General features: G+C 41.0%; 1 protein-coding gene, 1 long non-coding RNA gene and 1 pseudogene across 2 annotated transcripts; 2 read left to right on the top strand and 1 right to left on the bottom strand.

The window, feature by feature from the left end:
• The first annotated feature begins 7,644 nt into the window (after nucleotides 1-7,644).
• LOC110227385 lies at nucleotides 7,645-23,018 on the top strand. The gene is made up of 3 exons (XM_021021473.1): nucleotides 7,645-7,951; nucleotides 21,035-21,193; nucleotides 22,979-23,018. The coding sequence occupies exons 1-3, from the start codon at nucleotides 7,704-7,706 to the stop codon at nucleotides 23,016-23,018; spliced, it is 447 nt and encodes a 148-aa protein (XP_020877132.1). The 5' UTR covers nucleotides 7,645-7,703.
• LOC110227501 lies at nucleotides 15,662-16,746 on the top strand. The gene is made up of 2 exons (XR_002331187.1): nucleotides 15,662-16,278; nucleotides 16,468-16,746. It is a non-coding gene; the product is annotated as an uncharacterized LOC110227501 (long non-coding RNA).
• A 1,870-nt stretch (nucleotides 23,019-24,888) lies between the features above and the next one.
• LOC9308424 lies at nucleotides 24,889-26,882 on the bottom strand (annotated as a pseudogene).
• Nucleotides 26,883-27,809: the final 927 nt, after the last annotated feature.

Below are 27,809 nucleotides of genomic sequence, written 5' to 3'. Positions count from 1 at the left end.
CGTAACTCAACCAAAAATATTTAACTCAGTCGTGTCGTTTAATAAGTCGGCCGTCATTGCATGCTATTCTAGTAATTAATCTTTCGCTACTAAGTCAGCCATAATAAGGCCGAGTTTTCCGTTAATCCAGCTCATTACGGCTGATTTATGATACTCGAACATAAATCAGCCGTAACGTCATCCCATAACTAAGCCGTCTTTGATAACTCAGCCAGCCGGAGAAAGTTAAGTCAGCCGTGTCGAAGCAATAACTCAGCCAAAAATTTGACAAATCAACCATCGGGTGAAAACTCAGCCGTAACTTAGGGTGGGTTATGCTCGAAAGTCAGCCATTTTATCATAACTCAGACAGATTTCAGTAAGTCAGCCGTAACTCCAGGCTGGGTTATACTCGTAAGTCAGCCGTTTGCTCATAACTCAGCCATTTTTCTTAAATCAGCCGCAACATACCGTAACTCAGCCGTCACTACCGCTATATCGCTCGACGGCTAAGTTCATTAATACACGTCAGCGATTTCTGACGTGGCGACGCGGCTTTGCTGACGTGGCAGTGGCATTCTTTGTAATTACGTTTTTTTTTGTAATGTTTAACAGGGGCACGCTGGGTATAAAAAATATACCCGAAATATGATAGTAATAAAAAAAAGATCTGTATGTTTCTGGTAATTTCATATAAAATGTATAACATTTGAGTAAATCTCCCAAATAATTAAAAAGAGATTTATGACCAATATACCTCCACATATTCTTTCGATGTTTTCTGCTTCTTATTTGGGATTTTTTCATCTTCCTCTGCAATATGGTCAGCCACTTTCATTTTGTTTTTCTGGCACTTGATACTACTCTCCACCTCAGCTTCAATGTTTAATTTTCTTTTCTTCTTTGCCACATTCTTGTTTGCCACAGCAACAGAGCCCACACCATCCCAAGCATTCAAAGGTAACTGGTTATTGATGATATCTTTAATCAGGTTGTCTAGTAATGGATCCTTATTCGCATCAGCATCCGCATCTCCCCATTTAGGGTACATGTTATCCTCTGAAACAGGAATCATGTGCCTTACACGCATCTGCATTAAACAAGAAAAAAGGACAAACATGTTTAATCAATTTATTAGGTACTAATCCATTTATATAACTATGGTAACATGAAATAATAAAAGAAAAACTTGACACAATTGTGTCAATCTTGCAAAACAATTACAAACCAAAAATTGTTTTAACTAGTGATGTAAAAAAAAAGAAAAACTAACCTGACCATGCTTAGTCTTCTCCTTTATGAGGAATTCTTTTAACTTTATACCTTTCCGAGTTGACTGCCAATCGAGTAGTGGAACACCCGTCAATGTAGGTCTTCTCATCCCATAATCCTCTCCTATTCCTGGGACACTCTCATACAACCAAATCAGCAAAGCATGAACGCATCCGTGAATAACAGAGGACTCTTGGTCATATTTAACAAGCTTCATTGAGGTTACTAGACTATCAAAAGCCACTCGACCCCAAGGATATTTCTCAAAACCCACAGGATCAAGAACTCTTCTTGCACTAGACAAAGGGATTCTTGATCCGTGATGTATGCCATGTACTGCCACAGATAATAAGCACAACCTAGCAACCATCATTCTCTTTTCAAACACCCACTCCTTGCTAAAATCCATCACCTTTTGCAGCTCTGTAAACATAGGACCGTCAGAGGTTCCCACTTTCATTGCTTCCCAAAGCTCACTGTGATCAGCTTGGCAAATGTCTGACGGCTCAATAACACCACAGTTTAGGCTTGTTATTTCCGCAAACTCATTTAAAGAGAATTGGATTGGTCTACCATCAATCAAAGACCAAATCTCATGCAAGTTGTTTACTCGCAGCTGATTTGTGAGGATAAAGTGAACCTTCTTTGCAGCCCATGTGTATTCCGCATCAGCAAGCTTTATAAATACACCAAGAGATGATTCCTTCAATTTGTCCCAGACGTCCTGACCTAATCCTTCTCGAATGAGCCCAATTTTCGACAAATAACAGTTGTGGTTCATGCTATGATGTTGCAAAATAGATTTTCCTTCGTCATAGAGGCGAGGAGGATATTTGAAGATGGTACTGGAGGATGCCATCCCTAAACATAGATAAATAAAATTAAGAGCTTTAGCAAAATAGAGGATCTAAGTAAATAGCAATTTGCATAAAGACAAAAACATGAAAAAAAAATTTGCAGCTACTTCAACAAAATATGTGGTCATGTAATTGGCAAAGGCGCGAAATAATTTTACAAAAAAAGAATCCGACGAAAATAGGTATACTCTTACCGGAAACTGGAAGAACACTATAGGTACTCAGATGACGGTGGTCGATCTGCAAAAAAAAACAAGGGTTAATCAAAATTGAAATCAAAATTGAAATCTAAATTGAAATCTAAATTGAAATCTAGATTGAAATCTAAATTGAATGGGAAAAGTTCTCACCGATATGGGTAATAAGACACTGTTGAATGAAGAAATCGAATTTGAAAGTCTAAAAATCCTCCAGTGAATTGAAGAGAAAACGATGACACTGAAGCCGAGTTTCTGTCACCGCGAGATAAGAGAAACCGTGATGAAGTAAGAAAGGCCTGCAGCCTGCAGCCTCGCCGCCGTTTATGTGGCCGGAGACGCAGATCTATCACCACCGGAGAAGAGAGAAAAGGGAGAAAAAGTCAGAAACGATTACCCACAGAGGCTAGCATATCGACACGAAATCAACACAGACGGAATACTCACCGTAGTTTGCAGGAGCGGCGGATTGAAGGAGAGATTGCTAGGGTTTCCACTCAAAATCGACGAAGGAGAAGAGAAACAGACTCAAGTCTGTGAAAAGGGGAAAAACAATTAAACCCTAAATTGAGTTAATGTTTGGTTTGGTTTTATGATTTTTTTAATTATTCTGTTTTTTTTCTGAATTCGTAAAAAGCTTTTTTGGTAAAAGAAATTGTTGGAGAAATCTAGATTGAGGTTAAATAGTCTTTTTACACAAAATTTGAGTTATTCTAGTTCTTCATTGCCATTGAGAGTCAATCTAGTTATTTTTGCAAAGTTTTGAGTCAATCTGGGTAAATTTTAGTAAAAAAATATAGAAATATTTACTCAGATGTTAACCAAAAGTTCGAATATTACTAGAATATCATACATTTTCTAAAAATTACTCATATGTTTTGAGCATTTGTGTAATTACAATTAACACCCTTCATTAGTTTTTTTTAAGTAATGATTTTTAATTCGTTTTTAATTAAAAATAATAAATAAAAATTTGATTATCCATGTCATTAATCCACATCACCAATCTCACACTCCTCAAACTCACGTTATTTCTCCTCTTATCTTTTTTTGTCTCCAAATCCAAGAAAAGCTTTTAGATCATTTCTCCTCTTCTCTTTTTTTTTGTCTCCAAATCCAAGAAAAGCTTTTAGATCTAATAATCTGCAACTAACTTGGGTACAACATTGACAGAGATCTTCAAATTGCAGGATTGGGCTGGATCTTCCTAGACCTCACAGCCACAACGCTTGCCATAGGGTCCCAAATCAAAAGCTTCGTCAGATCTACTCGCAACCACGCTCACGAAAAAGTCATCAAAAATCAAAACCCAAAACAAAGAGATCTATGAAATTCTACATGATTCGTTACAGGTTTGAGTTGAAATCAAGAATAGCTACTCTTTTACTTTGATTTTACATGTCTCTCGTTTAATCTTCCTCTCAATCGATCTATTTGGAGACATTTCTACTTCTATCTATGTTTTGATTCATACGGTTTAGTCTTCCTCCTATGTATCCCTCGAACATATTTTTACGAATCTTAATTTGATTGTTGTTATTTGACCAATAAATTTCATATTGTCTTCTCCAAAAAAATGTTGCTTTCCGATCTATATTATAAATCAGCCGTAAAGTGATGTAACTCAGCCGTAACGTGATGTAACTCAGCCGTAACATATAATTTACACAACCTTTCGTCTTCCGTGAATGATAACTCAGCCGTGACATGTAATTTACCGAACCTTTCGTCTTCCCTGAAGCATATAACTCACCCGTAACATATAATTTACACCCATCTATCGTCTTCCCTGGAGAATATAACTCAGCCGTGACATGTAAATTTACCAAACCTTTCGTCTTCCCTTAAACATATAACTCAGCCGTAATGTAATTTTACCGAACCTTTCGTCTTCCCTGGAACATATAACTCAGCTGTGACATGTAAATTGACCGAACTTTTCGTCTTTCCTTAAGCATATAACTCAGCCGTAATGTAATTTTACCGAACCTTTCGTCTTCCCTGGAACATATAACTCAGTCGTGACATGTAAATTGACCGAACCTTTCGTCTTCCCTTAAGCATATAACTCAGCCGTGACATGTAAATTTGCAGCGAAACAATAAGAGACGCAACATTTCCTCTAACTTTATCATCGAGCACCAACTTCACAAGTTTTTCGTGCGTTGTTTTCGCATCTATGTGCACAACTCTACACCCTCTTTCATTCGTGTTAAATACGTATTTGTGTTTTTATACCCAATTACTGGAACCGGATCAACCATATCGGGAGAAGGATGAAAGAAATTGAAGAAGAATGAGGAAGACGATGAGGAATTGGAAGTTCCGGTTGTTAATCAAGAAGGTGTTTAATACTAACTAAATCAATAGTTAGATATTTAACACAAGTTACTTATATTGAGAAACCGCCAGGCTGAGACACCCGCCTGGCTAGGCAAAGAGATCCAAACTGGCAGGGACAAGTATAAACCCGCCTGTCTGAGACACCCGCCTGGCTGAGACCCGGTGGTTTCCTCTAGGTCATTTTAACCTAATCTCCTTTATATATAAAGGTTGTAGCCACCATTGTAATGTTTTTAAAGTAACAAAACTTTTCTCATCAATACATTATCTCTTTCTCTCAATCTTCAATCATGGTTTTCTCAACATTTCCAACTTAAATCTTTACATGGTATCAGAGCGTGATCTTGATTCTTAAATCTTTCTTCTCTAAATCTTTCTGTTTCGATTTCTCTTTCTTTCTGGTTCGTTTTCTCTCAAAAGACATTCAGTCTCATTTAAAAGTCTAAAGCTTGAAGCTTTACTACTCTTGTGTGGTTATCTCTCGGATTATGCTTCAACGAGGTTAAGTTCTTCGAGAATCTTGGGTGTGTACTTCCGGTGAAGAGATTTGGGTCGTCTTTGAAGCTTCTCGAAGGTGGTTCAGTCTATCTAGGTTGGTTTCTCATCTAAAGGTCAGAACTTTATCCTGATACTTGAAGATCCGGCGAGTTAAGGGAGTTAGTATAAGATTCGAGTAGTGTGTGGGTTGTAAACGGTTCAAAATCAGTCTTTTACTCTTGTGGGGTGTTACGATTAGTCATAGAAAGCTAAAGGTTGGATATTTCTTAAGAAATCTTTGGGTTAGAAGAGTAGAATGGCTCTCACAGTTCCAAAGACAAAAGATGTATTCAAGGATTTGAAGTTTGCAGTTGTTTTGAATGGAAACAACTATCTCTTGTGGAAGAGAACAACTACGAATGTTCTCGGTGGAAGGAAGCTCACGAAACACATAGAGTTTACTTATGAGGAGGTGAAAGCGTTGGATGAGACTCTAGACAAGGATGATTGGACACAAGAAGACTTGAATGTGCTTAGCACCTTGCATTGCTCTCTCGAGACCTCACTCTTGGAAGGATACTCTTATTGTGAAACAGCAAAAGAGCTTTGGGACACTCTTGCGAGTGTGTTTGGTAATGAGTCTAACTTGACTCGAGTGTATGAACTCAAGAAGGCTCTTGGAAGTTTAAGCCAAGATGAAAACGACTTTAACACTCATTTTGGGAAGTATCGGTCTCTAGTGGCGGAGCTAGAGATGCTAAGGCCGTTCACTACCGAAGCAAAGGTTCTTGAGGATCGTAGGGAGCAAGACCTTGTGTTTGGGCTAATGATGACACTTAACTCGAGCTACAAAGATGTGATACAACACATCTTGAGAGACGACAAGGTGCCTACTTTGGAACAAGTGTGTGCGAAGATACAAAAAGAGTTTGGCTCGCAAGGCCTATTCGGTACTAAGGGGGAGAATCTTCCAATGGCTAATAAGGTTGGGGTGGTGAAACAAGATGACAGGACGACTTGGATCTGTGACCATTGTAAGAAGAAAGGTCATCTTAAAGACAAATGTTGGATCTTACACCCTCACTTGAAGCCAGATAAGTTCAAAAAGACTAAAGCCAACATTGCGAACACAAGTGATGGAGGATTAGAGAATGAAGAGAGGGCCATTGTGCAATATGGTCATCAAGAGAAGGCGATGCAAGCCTCAGCTCAAAACAAAGGAGGTGTCGGCTCTACTTCTCAAGAAACCATTGTGATGAACAAGGCGGATCTCAAAGCTCTTCTTCAATCCATTGCATCTAAGATACACCCCGGCGGTATCTCTCTCTTTACCTCTAACTCTCGTGATTTAAATTCATTAGTGTTAGATTCAGGAGCTTCTCATCATATGATAAGTAATCCTAGGTTGCTAGAGAACATCAAACCGGCCTTAGGGAGTGTTAAAGTTGCAAATGGTCACAATGTTCCAATAGAAGGAGTAGGGTGCATAAACTTGTTCAATAAGAAGTCTAGTGCGTTTTATATGCCCAAATTTACTTCAAATTTTCTCTCGGTTAAGAAGACTACTAGAGATTTGAATTGCCTTGCCATCTTTAGTCCTAACGATGTAAAATTGCAGGATATTAAGAGTGGTAATGTGTTTGGACAAGGAGGTACTAAAGATGATCTCTACATGCTTGAAGACACCTCTCTTAACTCTATCTCTAATAATGTTGCTTCTTCAATTTTTGCAAACAATGTTCAATCTTCCGTTGTGATGTGGCACAATAGGCTTGGCCATCCTCATTCTAGAGCTTTAAATTTGCTTTTACCCGGATTTTCTTATGATTGTGCAAAGTGTGAAGCATGCATTTTAGGTAAACATTGTAAAGTAGTATTTCCTAAATCGAATACTATCTATGAGAAGTGCTTTGACTTAGTGCATTCGGATGTTTGGACCTCACCTTGTGCATCTAGAGATAATCATAAGTATTTTGTTACATTCATAGATGAGAAATCTAAGTATACTTGGGTAACTTTGCTTCCATCTAAGGATAGAGTTTATGATGCATTCATAAACTTCCAAAATTATGTGACTAATCATTTTGATGCCAAGATAAAGATTCTTAGAACAGATAACGGAGGCGAATACACAAGCACTAAGCTCAAAGCACACTTGGAAAAATGCGGAATTCTACACCAAACGAGTTGCCCTTATAACCCTCAACAAAATGGTGTTGCCGAGAGGAAAAATAGGCATCTAATGGAGGTGTCAAGAGCCATGTTGTTCCACAAGCACATGCCAAAACAGTTTTGGGGAGATGCGGTTATGACGGCATGCTATCTCATAAACCGAATACCAACCTGTATCCTTAATGATCAATCTCCTTTCCAAGTTTTAAATAAACAAAGTCCTAACATAGATCATTTAAGGGTATTTGGAAGTGTTTGCTTTGTGTTTGTCCCAGGTGACTTAAGGAACAAGCTAGAGCCCAAGAGTACTAAATGCGTATTCATAGGATACTCTACGACTGAAAGAGGCTACAAGTGTTTTGATCCGGTCACAAATAGATACTATGTATCTAGGGATGTCAAGTTTATGGAAGAAGAGGCTTATTTTGGGGAGAAGAATTGGGAAGGTGTAAAGGACTTACCAAATTCGACTTCGGATAGAGCAAAGAGTCTTCGACATATTCTTGAGCATTTGGGTAATGTGGGCTCTCCTCAAGAAGATAGAGAAGCTATACCAAAAGAACCAAATGAGAGGACTAGTGAAGTTCAAGAAAGTGATAACAATGTGCAACAAGAGGCTTCAGGTAATCAACAAGAGAGTGGTAGAGAAGAAGGGTTATGTTGGTGTCGGATCCCGCACCAGAAGTACGAGACCAACCAAAGATTGCCACGTAGTCAAGATAATGGACCATAAAGAATGAAGCCCATCAGACCCATGAGTCGAAGGAAAGGTCGAAGTGGTTGTCACCACTTCGAGAATGCGAAGTGATTGCATTGTGATATGAGTTCGATGTAGAAGGCATGGATAAGATGGTTCAAGGACACTTGGGCCGAAAAGGCGAGGCCCACGAAGATCAGAGTCAACTCAAATTCAAACGTTGAGCATTAAAGTCAAGGAATCAAAACGGACACATTTAAGAAGGAATAATTGTACTTAATTACTCATTTTAATGTCGTTTCTCTAAGTATAAATATAAAGGCCAATGGCCATGTAAGGGGGATCTTCCTCTCAAGAAAGAAATACTATAGCAATTTCCGCAGCAATTTACAAACTTTTACGTATTCATTTTGTCCCTCAAGAATAATCTTTCCTACCTAATAAAATACTTGAGTGTGTGAATCCGACATCCACATTTTGGCGCCGTCTGTGGGGACAGATTAGGATTCTTGAGTGGTCAGATTTTTCCTTTATCGCACTTCCGAGATAAGCAACAATGTCCGGAGGAGACACCGTTGAGACATCATTGGCTGAAACCCTCAAAGCTATGCAGCAAACCATGTCGGACATATCACAAAAGTTTTCGGATGTGGAAAAAGCCGTCGATACGTTGCAAACATCCCAGGTATCTCTTAGTCAAAACGTCAATACTATACAAACTCGTGTTCGCTCTTTAAGTGCAGGAAACCTTGTGGGAATCCGAAGAGGGATATTCAACTCGCCAAGTTCCGCTGCACGAAATGAAACCAGCGGACAAACAACTCCTGGTGCTACTAATAACGTGGCTCAGACGTTGGAAGAAGAGACACAGCTCGGAGATGAAGAACAACTTGCAGCTCAATACGAGCAGGAGAACCTCGACCAGTTTGAGACCATGAGGAAGGTTAGCCAGGAATTAAAAGAAATGAAATCAAAATTTCATCAAGCTACAAGTTCGGAGCCAGACATCAATCGAGTCATTGAAGAGGCTAGGCGAACACCTTTCATCTCGCGAATTGCAAGTTTGAGGATCAAAGATTCCCGGAAACTCAAGTTGGACCCTTACAGCGGATTGGAGGATCCAAAAAGCTATCTCGCAGCTTTTCTGATCGCTGCTGGAAGAGTCGAGTTGGATGAAGCTGATGAGGACGCAGGCTACTGCAAGCTTTTTTCGGAGAATCTATGTGGCCAAGCTCTAATGTGGTTTACCCAATTAGAGCCGGGTTCGATCAGCAATTTCGACGAACTATCGGCCGTATTCTTAAAGCAATACTCCATCCTTATGGATAAAAGCGTTTCGGATGCCGATCTTTGGAACTTATCGCAAGGATCTAATGAGTCACTTCGAGTTTTTATCACCAAATTCAAAGGAGTGCTATCAAAGCTCCCAAGAATCTCGCAGCAATCAGCTTTATCTGCCCTACGAAAAGGATTGCGACATGATTCAAGGTTTAAAGAAGACTTAATACTTCATAAACCAGACACAATTCAGGATGCACTATTCCGCACAAATAACTGGATGGAGGTAGAGGACGAAAAAGAAAGTTTTGCCAAAAGGAATAAACAAGAAAAGCCGGCAATCACCGCCCCTACCAAGAAGTTCGAGTCTAGGGAGAGCAAAGGACCAAGGAAATTTGGGTCGCAACCCTTCAACAGTACCGTCGGAAAGCAATTCCAAGGGAAAGGAAGATCAAACACTTGGGTCCGTGATGAAAGTCTATATTGCGATATTCATAAAGTAACCGGGCATTTAACCAAGGATTGCAGCGTTCTTAAAAAGCACCTCGCAGAGCTTTGGGCCAGTGGAGATCTTTCCAAATTCAATATAAAAGATTTTGTGAAGGAATACCACGAAGCGAAGGAAAACTCCAAAGATCAAGATTCCAAAAGACCAAGGTTATCCAACGAGGAAGAACCAAGGAGTTCGAAGGGTAAGATCAATGTGATTCTAGGAGGTTCCAAGTTTTGCGGAGATTCGATAAGTTCCATCAAGAAACATAGACGAAATAACCTACTCAAAGCAAGCTTAAGCGAAGAAGTCGATTTTCAAGGTACATCAATATCATTTAATGAAGAAGAAACGCGGTACCTCGAAAGGCCGCATGATGATGCTCTAGTCATTACCCTTGACGTGGCTAACTTCGAAGTATCAAGGATCCTTATAGATACAGGCAGTTCGGTCGATTTGATCTTTTTAAGTACTCTAGAAAGAATGGGAATCAGCCGAGGAGACATAGTAGGACCCCCATCTCCATTAGTTGCGTTCACAAGCGAGTCAGCCATGTCTCTCGGAACAATCAAGCTACCGGTCCTTGCCAAGAAGGTATCGAAGATCGTGGACTTCGTTGTCTTTGATAAACCCGCAGCTTACAACATCATCCTTGGGACTCCCTGGATTTATCGAATGAAAGCAGTCCCTTCTACATACCATCAATGTATCAAATTTCCAACATCAAATGGGGTGGAAACAATTCGGGGAGATCAGGAAGCTTCACGGACGTGTTACCTAGCTAGCCACCGTATGAAGATTCAATAGCAACTAACGAAGCCCGTAAAAGAGGGACTAAGAACAAAATTTCCTAGCGGGCAGAAGAAAGATGATGTCGTAATCGAAGTGGTGTTGGAAGAAGACAAGCCGGACCGGAAAATCCGAATTGGAGCAACTCTGACTGGCCAAATAAAAGAAGCTTTAATCGAACTTTTAAAGAGAAACAAAACATCGTTTGCATGGTCAGCAGCAGACATGCCTGGTATAGATCCAAGTATAATTTGTCACGAGCTAAACGTAGATCCGAGCTTCAAGCCGGTAAAACAGAAAAGAAGAAAGCTCGGAGTGGAGCGAGCCAAAATAGTAAATGACGAAGTAGATAAACTTTTGAAGATAGGATCCATAAGAAAAGTGCAATACCCGGAATGGATAGCAAACACTGTCGTCGTCAAAAAGAAGAACGGGAAAGATAGGGTTTGCATCGATTTCACAGACCTAAATAAAGCATGTCCCAAAGATAGTTTCCCGCTTCCACATATAGATCGACTTGTAGAGTCCACCGCTGGGAACGAGTTGTTAACATTCATGGACGCCTTTTCGGGTTATAATCAAATAATGATGAACCCCGAAGATCAAGAAAAGACGTCATTCATTACTGATAGAGGTATCTATTGTTACAAGGAAATGCCTTTCGGTTTGAAAAATGCAGGAGCAACTTACCAACGGTTGGTTAACAAGATGTTCCATAATCATCTCGGGAAAACAATGGAAGTCTACATAGATGATATGTTGGTTAAGTCGTTAAAGAAAGAGGATCACGTTAAGCATTTAGAGGAATGTTTTGATATTCTCAATGAATATCAAATGAAGCTGAACCCGGCGAAGTGTACATTTGGAGTCCCATCCGGAGAATTTCTTGGTTATATCGTGACAGAAAAAGGAATCGAAGCCAATCCAAATCAAATCAACGCCTTTCTAAACATGCCCTCTCCAAGAAACTTCAAAGAAGTACAACGGTTGACTGGGCGGATTGCGGCTCTGAATCGTTTTATCTCGAGATCAACAGATAAGTCGTTGCCTTTCTACCAAATTCTAAAAGGGAACAAAGGATTCCTTTGGGACGAGAAGTGTGAAAAAGCTTTTAGGCAGCTTAAAGCATACTTAACCACTCCGCCTATATTGTCCAAACCAGAAGTGGATGAAAAACTTTATTTGTACGTGTCGGTTTCGAACCATGCAGTTAGTGGAGTCTTGGTTCGGGAAGACCGTGGGGAGCAGAAACCAATTTACTATGTGAGCAAGTCAATGACGGATCCAGAAACCAGATACACAATGATGGAAAAACTCGCACTCGCAATGGTGATATCGGCTCGAAAGCTACGACCGTACTTTCAATCCCATTCGGTTGAGGTATTAACCAACCAGCCACTCCGAACAATACTTCATAGTCCAAGCCAGTCCGGACGATTGGCGAAATGGGCGGTGGAATTAAGCGAGTACGACATAGAATTCAAAAGCCGGATCAGTATGAAGGCTCAGGTCTTAGCAGATTTCCTGACCGAACTACCAATACCTGGAACGATAGAACAACCGGAGAACCAAACTTGGAAATTACACGTAGATGGGTCTTCAACAAAACAAGGATCCGGAGTGGGAATCAAGTTGGAGTCTCCGACGTCAGAAATTCTAGAACAATCATTCCGGTTGTTATTCAATGCCTCCAACAACGAGGCAGAATACGAAGCCCTGATTGCCGGACTTCGATTAGCACAAGGAGTTGGAGCTAAGGAAATATTGGCTTATTGCGATTCGCAATTAGTAGTTAACCAATTTAATGGAGACTATGAAGCCAAAGATTCAAGAATGGAAGCGTACCTCGAAGTGGTAAAGGATTTATCTAAAAATTTCTCGAAATTTGAATTAATCCGCATACCTCGAGGAGAGAATACAACTGCGAATGCGCTTGCCGCATTGGCGTCAACATCAGATCCTGAGTTGAAAAGAGTTATTCCAGTGGAAGCATTCAAGACAACAAAGAAACCCTCGTCATTACAAGGTCTCGAGCGGCGGCACACGACCTTGGCGAACCAGAGATCGAACCGCCACCCAACAAACGGAGGAAGTCAAGGGGATCAAATACATCTAACAAGGAACCCGTTGCCTCAGCTGAAGATGCAATTCCAGAAACAATATTAGAAACCGAACCGTTAACCGAGGAGGATGTTCTTAAACCAAACGAGCATCCCGAACCAGAGCCACGAGTATTTCACAAGGTTGACCAAATTCCGGCTAAAGACTGGGGGGCTGACTGGAGGGAGCCAATAAAGCACTACATCATGACAGGTGAGCTCCCAAAGAATAAATGGCAGGCCAGGAAAATGAAAGTCGTTAGCGCGAAATTTTGTCTGTCAAAGGATGCGTTATATAGACGAGGTGTCAGTGACCCTTACCTATTATGCATTTTTGGGCCCGAAGTCGAAATCGTCATGAGCGAGGTGCATGAAGGATTATGCGGGAGTCATTCATCAGGAAGAGCTATGGCTTTTAAAGTTAAAAGAATGGGGTATTTTTGGCCCACTATGATCACAGATTGTGTTAAGTTTGCCCAAAGATGCAAGCGCTGTCAACTCCATGCACCATTGATCCACCAACCGTCGGAATTATTCTCCTCCATTTCCGCCCCATACCCGTTTATGAGGTGGTCAATGGACATCATTGGACCATTGCACAAATCAACTCGAGGTGTACATTACCTTTTAGTCCTTACGGACTACTTTTCAAAATGGATTGAAGCTGAGGCATATGTTGGTATCAAGGATTCGGCGGTGAAGACCTTTATTTGGAAAAACATTATATGTCGACATGGAGTTCCATACGAAATAGTCACTGATAATGGACCACAATTCATTTCACACGAGTTTGATGCCTTTTGTGCGGACTGGGGAATCAAAGTTAGCTATTCTACTCCACGATATCCGTAAGGAAACGGTCAAGCTGAAGCTGCGAATAAGACAATATTAAGCAATCTTAAGAAACGCTTAAGTCATCTAAAGGGAGGATGGTATGAAGAACTCCAACCCGTCCTGTGGGCCTATCGTACAACCCCTAGGCGACCTACAGGAGAAACTCCATTCTCTTTGGTTTATGGCATGGAGGCGGTAGTACCAGCTGAACTCAATGTGCCCGGACTTCGCCGAACAGAAGCACCGTTAAATGAGGAAGAAAATTCAGCAATGCTTAATGATTCACTAGATACCATAAATGAAAGGCGTGATCAAGCTCTAATTCTGATTCAGAATTACCAGCAAGCAGCAGCCCGGTATTATAACTCTAAGGTTAAAAGTAGGCCGTTCTTCGTGGGAGATTATGTATTAAGGCGCGTCTTTGACAACAAAAAAGAAGAAGGCGCCGGTAAACTTGGTATTAATTGGGAAGGACCTTACATTATTACCGAAGTGGTTCGGAACGGTGTTTATAGGTTGAAAGACTTAGAAGACAATCCAGTCAAGCGACCTTGGAATGTGATCAACTTAAAGAAGTTTTATGTTTAAAGCTATATACATGGTTTTTGTACATGAACTACGGTGTGGCTTGATCCCGAGATGGGTACGTAGGCAGCTCGGAAACGAGTTCAGCTATTAATAAAAATTTGTTTTATTTCTTTATTAAAGAAAAAAGGTTCGACTGTGTGAACAAGTGAAGCAAATAGAAGGTTTGGCTAAGCGAACATACAAGAAATTGGGAATACAACGTTTATTCAAAAGACGGAATGTCCCTCACCATACACTTCGGACTATGAAAATCTTGTTGACGAGCAGAACACTTCAACTCCTTGACCAGCAAGACCAAGGATTGGCATCATGCAGTCTGGAATTCGAGCAAAGTCAGAGATTCCAAGCTCAATCCACTCTCCGGGGTGAGATTCAAGGATATGAAGATTTCTTGACACCGTAGTAAGCCTGCGTTGCATCCGGTTAATCCTCTTCCGAAGTCTCCTCTTTTCCAACATAAGCCTCCGATGTTGAAGCTCGAGTGTCTCTATGAACGCCATCGCTGTTCCTTGGTCTCTGATTGGGAGATCCCTGATCAAAGCACATGGGGCTCGGATCTGAGATCTTAAGAAGCCGCGGGGTGGAGGAGGCTGCCTGTTTGGCTCATTTGGAACATCTTCGCTCATCATTCCGATTCTGGAGAAGTCAGGCATAGATTCTGAACAGCGAAGATTGAACTCCATACCTGCTAAAATAAAAAGAGTGGTGAGGAGTAAAGGGAAATTGAACCTATAATTTATAGGAACCCCATATCCTTAGCAAGCTGCGGATTCTATCCAAGGAATGGAGTGATTCACGGAGAGATTTATGCCCTCAAACGGATCCTGCATTAAAAGGCGCATCTCCGAGAATATTTGAAAAGAAAGGAAAGTTGTAAATATTTCCATAAACAAAAAGGGGCCAAAGCCCATTACGAGTTTTAAAAAAAAAAAAGAGAAGAAGTGAAGAAGTTAAAGAACATTTATGGGAGAGGCTCAGGGACAGGCTCCTTCATCGCCGGTTTAGTCTTCGAAGTGGACGCCTTGTTCTTGGCATCCACTTCGGAACGATCCCGAACGCGTTTCCGGCAGTTGCTGGCCTCCTCCTCCAAGTCCTCTTCCTCTTCACTGTCGGATGGAACGGCGCAGACAGGGGCGTTCACGGGACCCGGGACTCCTCTAGCGTGGAGATACATCCGAAGCATCTTCGGGATCTCAGCAACGGAGTCGAAGTTCCGCCACTCCCATTGAAAGGGATCACTCTCCAAGGCCCGTATCTTCCTTTCCACCCGAGCGATGCGAGCCTCGAGCGTCTGCCTTTTGAGTCCCAGCCGCTGCCTCTCTTCACACAAGTGACGGTGCTTGTCGGCAACCTAACATAAAAATGAGTGGATAAGACGAAACAAGAAGTTTTTAAATCAAAAACTTTAATATTTACCTTGTCAATAAAATCGCAAGCCTCTTTCTTCTCCTTCGAAGGAAAGTGAAAGACGGCGTGAGGGAAGAGAACGCCGGCCGGTTCAAAGCCGTCGCCGGACAAGAAGAGTGGGCTGCCGGGATCAACGGGGGCTACTGTTTCGTTTTCCATTCTTAAAATATTTCTCATAGGCCTGGGCGTTCGGCAGAAACCGATCAAACCGAACCGAGAAACCCAAAATTTTCGGTTATCGGCGTCGACTATGTGATGAGGAGTAAACCGATCGGCAAAGTTTTTTTTGGATTTCGGGTAACGGTTCGGTTCGGTTCGGCAGGCTATAACCGATCGGTTATTCGGTTTTTGTTCTACATCACTCCATCTTCTTCTTTCCTAGTCTGCTTCTGTGTGTTCTTATGAAGAAGAAGAAGTTGCGGCCGCCATGATTAATCCCTCACCATCGATTAGGTTCTTTACTTTGTTTGAAATTGGGCTGATTTACATGTGGATTCAAATTATTTTATATTAAGCCCAAACAAATGTGTTAGCCTTGATAAGTCAAAAATAAAAGACATGTGGCCCAATAATGTTTTATACTCAGCCCAAAACGACATAAAGTCATTTTTTATGCTTAACCCTAGATAAAAAAAATATGATTGCTTCTCTTCAACCTCCGTGCATCTCTCTCTCGCCAGTTCTTTCTCTCCTCTTCAAAATTCGAAACAAAACATCGAATAATCATATCATCTCGTCTCTTCGCCGGTTCTACCTCTTGATCTTTTCCAGCTTGTACTTCTTCGTCCGCTAGATTACAGTAAGTTGTCTCACCCATCATCAATTTTTGAGTTTTTCTCTTCAATGTGATTTGGGGTTGGTTTATTTGATTTCTCATGGAGTTTAGAATGAAAAAGAACCGGAGTTTTATCCTTACTATTCCTTCTATAACGATTTAGAGGTATGAAATATAGAATTGAAGTGTTGTATTGTTGTCTATTTTGACCAGATATTGTCGGAAGTCTCATCGGACGAGGAGATCCAACAGTCGCCGTTGCCATTGACGTCTCCTCGCAGCCTCGCCGTCAGCCACTTCATGGAAAACCCTAATTGTAATGGGTTTGGGCTTTAATCCATAGTTATGTGATGAGTTTGGTTTTGTAATTGTAATTGGTTTTTTTTATTGGTTTGTTACTAGATTACAGATTTTTTTGGGCCCATTATCTGTATTTAGGGCTAATTCGGTTTAAATAAACCGAAATAGAAAAAAAATCGGTTTAATTCGGAATAGATTTTTAAGCAGAGAACCGAACCGAATAAACCGAGATCCGAACGAACCGAACCGAATAAAATTTCGGTTCAATTCGGCAGGTTTTCTAGATAACCGAAAAATCAAAAAACCGAATAAACCGAACCGATTAAACCGAGTAAACCGAACGCCCAGGCCTAATTTCTCAAGTAAGATTCTAAAGTCATGTTTAAATAAAGCTTAGAGGTAGGTAAGCCTTTATTTATAATGATTTAGGGTTTGTCTTGGAACCATAAATCCATTAATGGTAGCGTGTCCGAATGGTTTAAACCATTTTTGGAAAATCGAGAAAAGGCAGTTATTGCATTAAAAGACGAGCCGTTTTCCTTAAGAAGGGAAAGAGCAACCGTCGCATTAACTGCAAAAGTTTCTAAGGCCCAAGCCCAATAAATTTTTCGAGTTGACTAAACCCGAAGTGGGGAACTCGCTTTAAGCCGAGCTCAGCTCTCGCATTCTAAAGAGAAAGGTCTGATCAGCCTAAAAATCTCGAAAGCATAGCCACAAGGCCACAAAAGGTTAAAAGCGGACTTTGCAAACCCGCATATAAATTTTAACCAAACCCCCTTGGGTCATAACCTAAAAAGGTTTAAAAGCCTCCTCAGGCAAATATCTTGTTCAAAAGAAATTATAAAGCCTTCTTAGGCAAAGACAAGTTCGAAATTAAGTTTTAAAATAAATGGGACAATTCCCAATTTAAGGTGGACGCAGCCACTACGGAGTAATATCCACCTCGGACCCCGGCTCAGCAACCGAAGTTTCATTTACCTCTTTAGCTGGTGCTTGGTCGGATGGAGCTCTTGGTCCGCCCTCTACATTACAACCTTCCTCCGGAGTGACCGCCGGTGTCGCAGGTACTTCGGGTGGGACAACATCCTCCGCCTCACTTGAACCTGGGAAAGACAGACCCAGTCAACTTGTATTTTTGCCCCATACATAAGGTGAGGAAAAGGTAGTAAAAGTCAAGAGCCAAGCATTACCTGCCCAGTCTAAACCCGACTCGCTTATAGGAGGTGATTCAGTAAAGAATTCCTCGAAGTCAAGCGGGTTGAAGGTCGAAGTGGGAAGAGCTGCCAAGCGACTCCGTTTTTCAGAAAGATTAGTTGACAATTCGGTCCTTTCTTGCTCCTCGGAGAAGTCTGCTTCATGGAATTGATCCAACAGAATCAGGTTGCTCTCATGCTCCTTGATGTCTGACTCCAATTCCGACTTAGCCTTCTCAGTTTGCATGAAGCGAATGGCCCCTTGGATCAACTCCATCCCGCGTCCCTTAACCTCCTTTCTGGCCTTCGATGCCGACCTTGCTAACTCGGAATCACGCAACTTGGCTAGCGCCTTGTACTTCGCGTCAAGCTCGATAAGTTGGTTGTTCAGGGTATCGGCAGACGATTCGGATTCATGAAGTCTACCCTGAACACCAGAAAGCTCATCCTGGAGTTGGTAATTTCGGTCGTAGTAGTCTTTCAGCTCCCCCTTTACCTGCGCCAGCTCGGATGTTAAATTGTCGACCTTGTCCTCCAGATCGTGCTTGGAGCCAGCCGAAGAATTGAGTTCAGCCTCAAGAGCTGAGAATTTCTTCTTCCACATGTCAATCTCCTTCTCCCGTCCAAGGACCAACCCTTCGTAATGTTCAACCATATCATTAAGTTCGCTATGAGCCTGGCATTATAAACCCGGGATGGCGAGTCAGTTTAAAAAAAGACAGCAAAAAAAAAAAAAAAAAAAAAAAAAAAAAAAAAAAAACGGAATTAACCCGAGTTGAATGATAAGCGTGAAGCAAATAGCGTTCACGAATCGCAGGGCGCCATTTGTTGAAGTCTGGCAAGATCGAACCCGATCGGGTCTTGAAGCATCGGAGGACATTGCCTTCTTTCTCCATAGCTGCGAAGAATGAAGGATTGTAAAAATTGGAATTTTAATAGAGACGAAAAGTTTAAGTATGTATAAGTCACCAAACCTGAAAGCGATTTGACTTGAGGGACAAGAGCAGGCTTCAACCTCGAGGAGGCATCTCGAGATTCAGAATCTCCCCTTTTAGGGGATGCACTCCGAGCAGTCCTTTCGCTGACGGCTTGGGAAGAAGAAGACATATCAACAGGTCGGGGAGGACCCATTGGTTCAGTAGGAGGGGATGATCGAGGTGAACGGTCAGTCCGGGCCCTTGATTTCTCCCTTCGCAGAGACGAGTCATCACGGGATGACGTGTCCCTCCTCTTACGAACCAAATTCTTAAGTGGTTCGTTGCTGAAATCGTCTCGGGGAGGACGAGGGGAATCACGACGAGGAGACCGCTCTCTCCGAGGAGAACGTTCGTCACGGCGTTCGTGACGAGGTGTTAACCTGTAAGCAGCAACGGATCTGGCTCCCTCGGAGCTGTTGTCATCAACCAGCAGGGTCCTGCTGTAATCTTTCTTGTCAATGGCGGCCGCAAGGAACGCCTTGTTTTCATCACAAGCCTCTGCTATAGGCTTGGAGAGTTTCTTACGCTGGGCAGCAAGGGCCCGAGCTGACATTCCCTGAGTTGAGGGAGGAGGCGGAAGACGATGGAGTAGATTGGGAGGACTCATCCTGAGTTTCCGGTTGGCCTCGACAAACCGGTCGAGGGTGAAAGAATTCCAAAGGGTTTCCCCTTCAAGGATTGTTTTGAAGAACTTGACAAATTCTTCGGTCGGGAGAGTTGAAGCGATGAGAGCTGCGAAATGAAATAACGAATTTGGTCAGTAAAGAAATAATAATGAACAATAAAGGAATATACGACCTAGTCTCTACCAGGTTTCGCAGACCACTTCGATGGGAGTATATCGGAAAGATTCCCAATCGAAGCGGGAGTTTTCTTAATCAGAAACCAAGGATGGTGCCAGTTCTCATCCTTGTTCGGGAGGTGCGAGATGACGTTTCTATTGGCATTTGGGTACGCCGAGAAGTACCCAATTTTCTTTGATGAACTCCTTACGCTTAGAAGTTCATTTAGCTCGGGGACTCCAATGACGTAACCAGCTTCCGCCGCAACGGTTATGATCCCGAGGATGGTTCGGAGGAGATTGGGGGTTAATTGAGGTAAGGCTATCTCGAGAGCCGCCAAGAATCGAACTAGGGCTTCGGGAAGGGGGAAGGTCAATCCGCAGCCCTTGAAGTAAATTTCGTAAACACAAAAGTAGCCGACACGGTGGCTCTCTGGAGATTCCGTGGGGGCGGCTATTTGTGCTTCCGCTATGATTTCAGGAGGAATTTGACAGAGCCCCTTTAATCGTTCAAGGGACTGAAGAGTGCAGGTGGATTTATAATGAGGACCGGCAATATCGTTAGGACGAGTGCATTCATCGTTACTAGAGCGCCTCTCGTCGTAAGAAGGAGATTCAGGTCTCTCGGAATCGGAAGCCATCGGAGAAAAATGAAAAATTCAAGATCCGGCGAAGAGAGGTTTTGTGAAGAAAAATAGAGAGAGGTTTTGATTAAAGCGCAAAAGTAAAGGAAGAGAGTAATGGTGAAAAGAAGTTACCTCAAGCTAATGATGAAACCGCCTCGGAAGTTGTGTGGGAAGTGAGAAGGTTTTTCCCGTTTTAATAGTAATTAAACAATATACGGTCATAATGATGACAGATGTCACTCAGTTAAAAAAGGCTAGTGCCGAAATTAAAGGACTGATGAGATTTTCGGCGGGAAATCAGAAAGATTCTCGAGCGCAATCTTTGGCCACTTGAGCATTTAAAGTCCTCCGAATTGGAATGGCACTTCGAAGAAGTTGGGGGGCTAATTGTTGGTGTCGGATCCCGCACCAGAAGTACGAGACCAACCAAAGATTGCCACGTAGTCAAGATAATGGACCATAAAGAATGAAGCCCATCAGACCCATGAGCCGAAGGAAAGGTCGAAGTGGTTGTCACCACTTCGAGAATCCGAAGTGATTGCATTGTGATATGAGTTCGATGTAGAAGGCATGGATAAGATGGTTCAAGGACACTTGGGCCGAAAAGGCGAGGCCCACGAAGATCAGAGTCAACTCAAATTCAAACGTTGAGCATTAAAGTCAAGGAATCAAAACGGACACATTTAAGAAGGAATAATTGTACTTAATTACTCATTTTAATGTCGTTTCTCTAAGTATAAATATAAAGGCCAATGGCCATGTAAGGGGGATCTTCCTCTCAAGAAAGAAATACTATAGCAATTTCCGCAGCAATTTACAAACTTTTACGTATTCATTTTGTCCCTCAAGAATAATCTTTCCTACCTAATAAAATACTTGAGTGTGTGAATCCGACATCCACAGGTTAAGTGAAGAAGTGGAAGAGGAAGATCCATCTAGTGAAGGTGAAATTATTGAATCATCAAGCGGAGATGAGACTTATCAAGCTCCACCAGTAACACGAGATCCAATCTACACTCGGGAGAATCCAAGAAGGGGTACAAGAGAGAGGAAATCAAAGACGTGCCTCTATAATTTCCAAGCCGTGGCTCATCCAATTCAAGCAACATGTTCGATTGACCTTCTTCCCGAAGAACATAAGGCATTTCTTAGTAAGCTAGATGTGGAGTTTGTACCACAAAGTTATGAGGAAGCTAAGGGAATAAAGGAGTGGACTAATGCGGTTGATGATGAAGTTCAAGCAATGACAAGGAATCATACATGGGATGAAGAAGAACTACCAAAAGGGAAGAAATGTGTGAGTTCAAAATGGGTGTTTACCATTAAGTACAAGAGTAATGGAGAAATTGAGAGATACAAGGCAAGATTAGTTGCAAGAGGGTTTACACAAACTTATGGTGAGGACTATCGTGAGACATTTGCTCCGGTAGCCAAACAACATACGGTGAAAGTGGTTCTCTCTTTGGCTACTAACTTGGATTGGGAGTTATGGCAAATGGACGTTAAGAACGCATTTCTACAAGGAGAGCTAGAAGAAGAAGTCTATATGACTCCTCCTCCGGGTCTAGAAGACACGGTAGCTCCGGGAAAGGTGTTGAGACTTCGCAAAGCCATTTACGGTCTAAAACAATCTCCAAGAGCTTGGTATCACAAATTGAGCTCCACATTGAAGGCCAATGGATTCAAAAAGTCAGAATCCGATCACACCTTGTTTACTCTCCAAAATGATCAAGGCATTGTAGTTGTTTTGATCTATGTTAATGACTTGATCATCTCGGGGAGTAACAAGGAAGGTATTAAATCTATCAAAGCTTCTTTACACTCTACGTTTGACATTAAAGATCTAGGTGTGTTGAAATACTTTTTAGGTATCGAAGTGTGTAGATCGCCGGAGGGTTTATTTCTCTCACAAAGGAAATATACACTCGATCTTCTTAAGCTTACAAGAAATCTTGGAGCCAAACCGGTTTCAACACCATTAGAGCCAGGATATAAGGTCAATCGAAAGGGGGAGAAGGATGATAGACCATATCATTGCCCGGAGCAATATAGAAGACTTGTGGGTAAGTTGATATATTTGACTTATACTCGGCCTGACATATCTTTTGCCGTGAATCAGGTGAGCCAACACATGAAAGAGCCTACGGTCTACCATTGGAGTATGGTGGATAGGATTCTAAAGTATCTCAAAGGGACCCCCGGCCAAGGAATTTGGATGGGAAAGAACTCAAGCACGGAGATTGTTGGATATTGTGATGCGGATTATAATGGAGATCGCAATACAAGACAATCAACAACCGGCTTTTGCACATTTATTGGTGGGAATCTCGTGACTTGGAAGACAAAGAAACAGAAGGTGGTGTCTTGTTCGAGTGCTGAAGCGGAGTATAGGGCTATGAAGAAGCTCACTAATGAGTTAACATGGCTAAAGGCTCTACTAAAGGACTTTGGGATCGAGCAAAAGACGCCAATCACTTTCCATTGTGACAATCAAGCAGCCATCCATATTGCTACTAACCCCGTGTTCCACGAGAGGACCAAGCATATAGAGACGGACTGCCACAAGACTCGGGAGAAGATCGAAGATGGTACTATCTTACCTTGTTACACCAAGAGCTCGGAACAATTGGCCGATATATTCACCAAGGCAGCAAGTACCCAAGTTTGCGAATTTATCCATGGCAAACTTGGGCTTGTAGACCTCACACATCCTTGAGATACCTCTCCACTTATGTCAGTAATACTCTTTTTCCCTAAGATCGGTTTTGTCCCACGTGGTTTTCCGATCTTAGGTTTTTAATGAGGTTACTAGCATAAGTGTCAAGTTTATACCAATGAATATTGTAGTATAAACTTGAGGGGGAGTGTTAATCAAGAAGGTGTTTAATACTAACTAAATCAATAGTTAGATATTTAACACAAGTTACTTATATTGAGAAACCGCCGGGCTGAGACACCCGCCTGGCTAGGCAAAGAGATCCAAACTGGCAGGGACAAGTATAAACCCGCCTGTCTGAGACACCCGCCTGGCTGAGACCCGGTGGTTTCCTCTAGGTCATTTTAACGTAATCTCCTTTATATATAAAGGTTGTAGCCACCATTGTAATGTTTTTAAAGTAACAAAACTTTTCTCATCAATACATTATCTCTTTCTCTCAATCTTCAATCATGGTTTTCTCAACATTTCCAACTTAAATCTTTACACCGGTGATGTGATAAACTCAGGTGAAGAAGACGAGTTGAAAAAATTTGGCCCTATTTTTTTGTCCTTTGATGATGATGACATGGAATGTTGCATCCACGTCATTTTTTAATTGATGAAGTGGCAAGTAAGCCACCAAATGAAAATGTAAATCAGCTTAATTAAACCAGCCATCAAACAAAACTTTATCTCAGCCGCAACATGAATACTATTGCAGTAATTAAAAAACGAAAAAACGGCAGCCAAATTCAGCCGTTTACTGTCGTAACTCAACCAAAAATATTTAACTCAGTCGTGTCGTTTAATAAGTCGGCCGTCATTGCATGCTATTCTAGTAATTAATCTTTCGCTACTAAGTCAGCCATAGTAAGGCCGAGTTTTCCGTTAATCCAGCTCATTACGGCTGATTTATGATACTCGAATATAAATCAGCCGTAACGTTATCCCATAACTAAGCCGTCTTTGATAACTCAGCCAGCCGGAGAAAGTTAAGTCAGCCGTGTCGAAGCAATAACTCAGCCAAAAATTTGACAAATCAACCATCGGGTGAAAACTCAGCCGTAACTTAGGCTGGGTTATGCTCGAAAGTCAGCCATTTTATCATAACTCAGACAGATTTCAGTAAGTCAGCCGTAACTCCAGGCTGGGTTATACTCGTAAGTCAGCCGTTTGCTCATAACTCAGCCATTTTTCTTAAATCAGCCGCAACATACCGTAACTCAGCTGTCACTGCCGCTATATCGCTCGACGGCTGAGTTCATTAATACACGTCAGCGATTTCTGACGTGGCGACGCGGCTTTGCTGACGTGGCAGTGGTATTCTTTGTAATTACGTTTTTTCCTGTAACGTTTGACAGGGGCACGCTGGGTATAAAAAATATACCCGAAATATGATAGTAATAAAAAAAGATCTGTATTTTTCTGGTAATTTCATATAAAATGTATAACATCTGAGTAAATCTCCCAAAAATATATTGACAGACTATATCCACTGAATCCAAAATAAAGGCTATTGAAGAGAATCTCATGTTAGAGAGACAATGCCAATTTCCGAAACTATTGTTTTGTTCTTCACATCTTCCAAGAGAATCTCTCTTTTATACCAAATTTGTTGCTCAAATGTTGTCATTTCCTAAAGGCAAATTACTCCATGTTTAAGGCGATAACTTTCGTCTCAAGAAACAGAGAGCTTAAGCTTCTTTAGAGATGGCTTTTTTTTTTTTTTCTCAAAACATGGCTCTTAAAGGTGAAACTTCAGTAAAGCAGCTTCTCTTTTTGTGCTAACCGTTCACTATCACTAGAGACTGCTGATTCAAATCATAAATAAAGCTTCTCGTGGTATATATGATCAAGAGTCAAGCCCTTTCAAAACGTGACTTTTATAAGTTGCAGAATCAAAGAGATAAATTTGAAAGACTTAGCATCTAACAAAATTCCAATAAGAACACTTATGCTCTGCTTTTTTCCTCTCCAGTCCACTCCTATTTTAAGAAGTTTCATAACAGAGAATGAAGACAAAAGATCTCAAAAGCTAATTAACAAAACCATCTCAAAAAGTTCACAACCTGATCTCATCTTAAATCGGAAAACCAGTAACAAAACCAAGTCTATAATATGTTTCCGAAAAACCAAACACCAAAATAAAAAGCCTACTAAAAACCGCCTGAGAAAACTTCATATGTCGAAGCCGAACGCCTCCTTTTCACCTGGGGTGGCGGCACTTGGACCGGGAAAGATGCAGCTTTGAGAACCATTGCTTCCACATCACTCATGGTAGGCCGTTCAAGTGGCTCTGCCTTTATACACATCCTGGCAGTATCAAATATCTTCTTTAAACCTTCAACCGAATACCTATAACCGAGCGCAACATCAACTTGCACAGGCGCATCCTCTAATCTAGGCCATACTCTTATAAACTGCAAAAAAAAAAACATCCAAACAAAACTCAGTTTATATATTAACTTGCAGAACACGAAACGTATGAAAAAGTCCTAGACACAAAAGTTTGAGTCATACCCAGTCAGTGAGATTCTTTTTCCCAACAGGTTTCTTCGAATAAAAAGGCTGCCTTCCGGTGAAAAGCACTAAAAGAAGAGCTCCATAGCTATAGACATCAGTCTTAGTCGAAACCAACCGGGAAATCTCTCCTTCCGGTGCAATGTATCCCAAAGATCCCTTCATCGTATTGATCAGGATCTGTTTCTCAACACCGTTTCATCTACATCGATTTTAGTCGCCAATCCAAAATCAGTCAGCTTCGGCACAAAATTTGCATCAAGTAGAATATTTCCGGCTTTGACATCTCGGTTAATCACTTTCAGCTCCTGGTGTAGATAAACCAGACCCTTGGCTACACCCAAAGCAATTCTCATCCTCGTATCCCAATCCAAAACCCTAATTGGTAGTTGTAGACCCTGAGGTAACTGACCCTGCACCCTCGTCGCGTGTGCTACAAGAAAACAAGGAGTTGATTAACAAACCGGAAACTAAAACAGAGTCATCAATTAGGTTTGATTGAGTATTCTTTACCAAAGATGTGAGGCTCAAGACAGCCATTGGGCATGAATTCGTAGACTATAGCACGGTTCCTTTGGCCGTAACAATTGCCAAGAAGTCTAATCACATTTGGGTGATTAGCTGCATGTAACGTTGTAACCTCTGCCAAGAACTCAACATGACCAGTTGGATTGTCTGGTTTTTGAATCTTCACGGCTCCATCCTAATGAAATCAAAAGTTGCAGACTGTAGTTTCCATATTTAATAATAAGGACATGACTTTTGGGTCTATATACCTCATTAAGTCTTGAGAAACGGCAGCGATAGACTTCGCCGAAGTTGCCTTTGCCGAGAAAATATTCGTCCCGGAAGTTTATTGTTCCGTCTACGAGTTCGCGCCATAGAAATGATACTCCTCAATTATCAGGTAGAGGTGGAGATATAGGGAAAAAACGAGCAGTGGGATCTGCAAATGAATCATCAAAACTTAAAAGATCGAACCCTAAATCAATTTCTTGTGTTACGTTAACGAATCAGTTTAAGTTCACAAGATCGAGACTTTTGTTTCGAAACAAGAAGAACTAATATACTACTTTCACATGCATGAATGTGACGAGATCAAAACAAAGAAGTAAGAAACTTCGTAAAAACAGAGTTGCTTAAGGTACAAGAAACCCAGAAAACAAGAAATCTCGATTTCGATTTCAAAAGAGAAGCGAAAACGGAACCTGAAACTTCACGATCGTCAGGAAGTGCGAGATGATTTCTCCAAAGATGATTGAGGCGCTCGTTATTCCCAAATGGTCGGTCAAGGTTTACTTCGTCGTTCTCGTCGTTACCTTGCCCTGCGTTACGTGAGCTTCCTCCTTTGAGACAGCAAAAGAAACGTTTCATCGTAGCGAATAGCGATCAAAGAAGATGAATATTTCTTGAGACTTTTTTCTTCTATTTTCCCTAGAAACTTTTTCCCGGAAAAAACTTGTAATTAAACAGAGTAACAGACTCTCAACGAGAAAACTAGAGCGAGAAAGAGAATGAGGGAGATTTGGATGATGAGAACTAAATGCATTCGCCGGAGGATATATATACTGACGAAAAATTATGCGCTCTAATCATTTTTAAAAATTAAAAAATTAAATAATACTCAAAATTATATTCACAGAAAATTTCACTATCAAGCGATTCAAAAAAAGTGTAATTAAGAAGACAAGACTTTTGAATATTTATTAAAATGTTAATCAGAAATTCAGAATAATGAGTAAACTAGGGCAGTTACCCGTGCCTTGCGCGGTAAGTTGATTTTTCAAAAAAAAAATTCAAATTATGAAGATTAAAAATGGTTTACTGACTTTAAAATACGATCGACTTATTACAAATTTCAAACATAACGTGTATAGTATAAATGATTTATCCATCAATTATAGCTCATAAGAACACCAAACTAATCAAACATTTTTTTAAACTTCTACATGACCCATTCAATCATCCGACTCTGAATATATTGCATTCTTTGTAGCCCAAGTAAAAGCCATCGAGAGAGTGTAATATGTATAGAAAACTTGCTAGGTTATTATCCGAAACAAATGCGAACATCCAATCTTATATATAATGATAAACCCTGTATATTACCGTTCCTTGATCTCTTCAAGATTGTAAAACTACGGGAAACATTGAAATTTTGATGATAAAAATTTTAGTTATGAGATTTCAAAATTCAACCATAATATTACAAAAGATGAAGCATACTGTCTCTAAAAATAAGTAATTATACATTCCTTAAAACCCATAACAACACAAGACTCATTGATAATATTTGTAGAAAATTCCATGATGACTCAATCATCCAAATCGGAACATCTTGAATTCGTAGCGGCCCAAGCATAAGCGGTGGAGAGTGTACTATATATAAAATTGTAATAGATCATTAAACATATGAATTACGTATATGCAACAAATATATGATTAGAAATACCGAATATT

This window comes from Arabidopsis lyrata, assembly GCF_000004255.2.
Source record: "Arabidopsis lyrata subsp. lyrata unplaced genomic scaffold ARALYscaffold_6, whole genome shotgun sequence".
Classification (NCBI taxonomy): domain Eukaryota; kingdom Viridiplantae; phylum Streptophyta; class Magnoliopsida; order Brassicales; family Brassicaceae; genus Arabidopsis; species Arabidopsis lyrata.
Note: the sequence above shows the minus strand (reverse complement) of the source record. Positions and strands in the feature narration are given on the sequence as shown.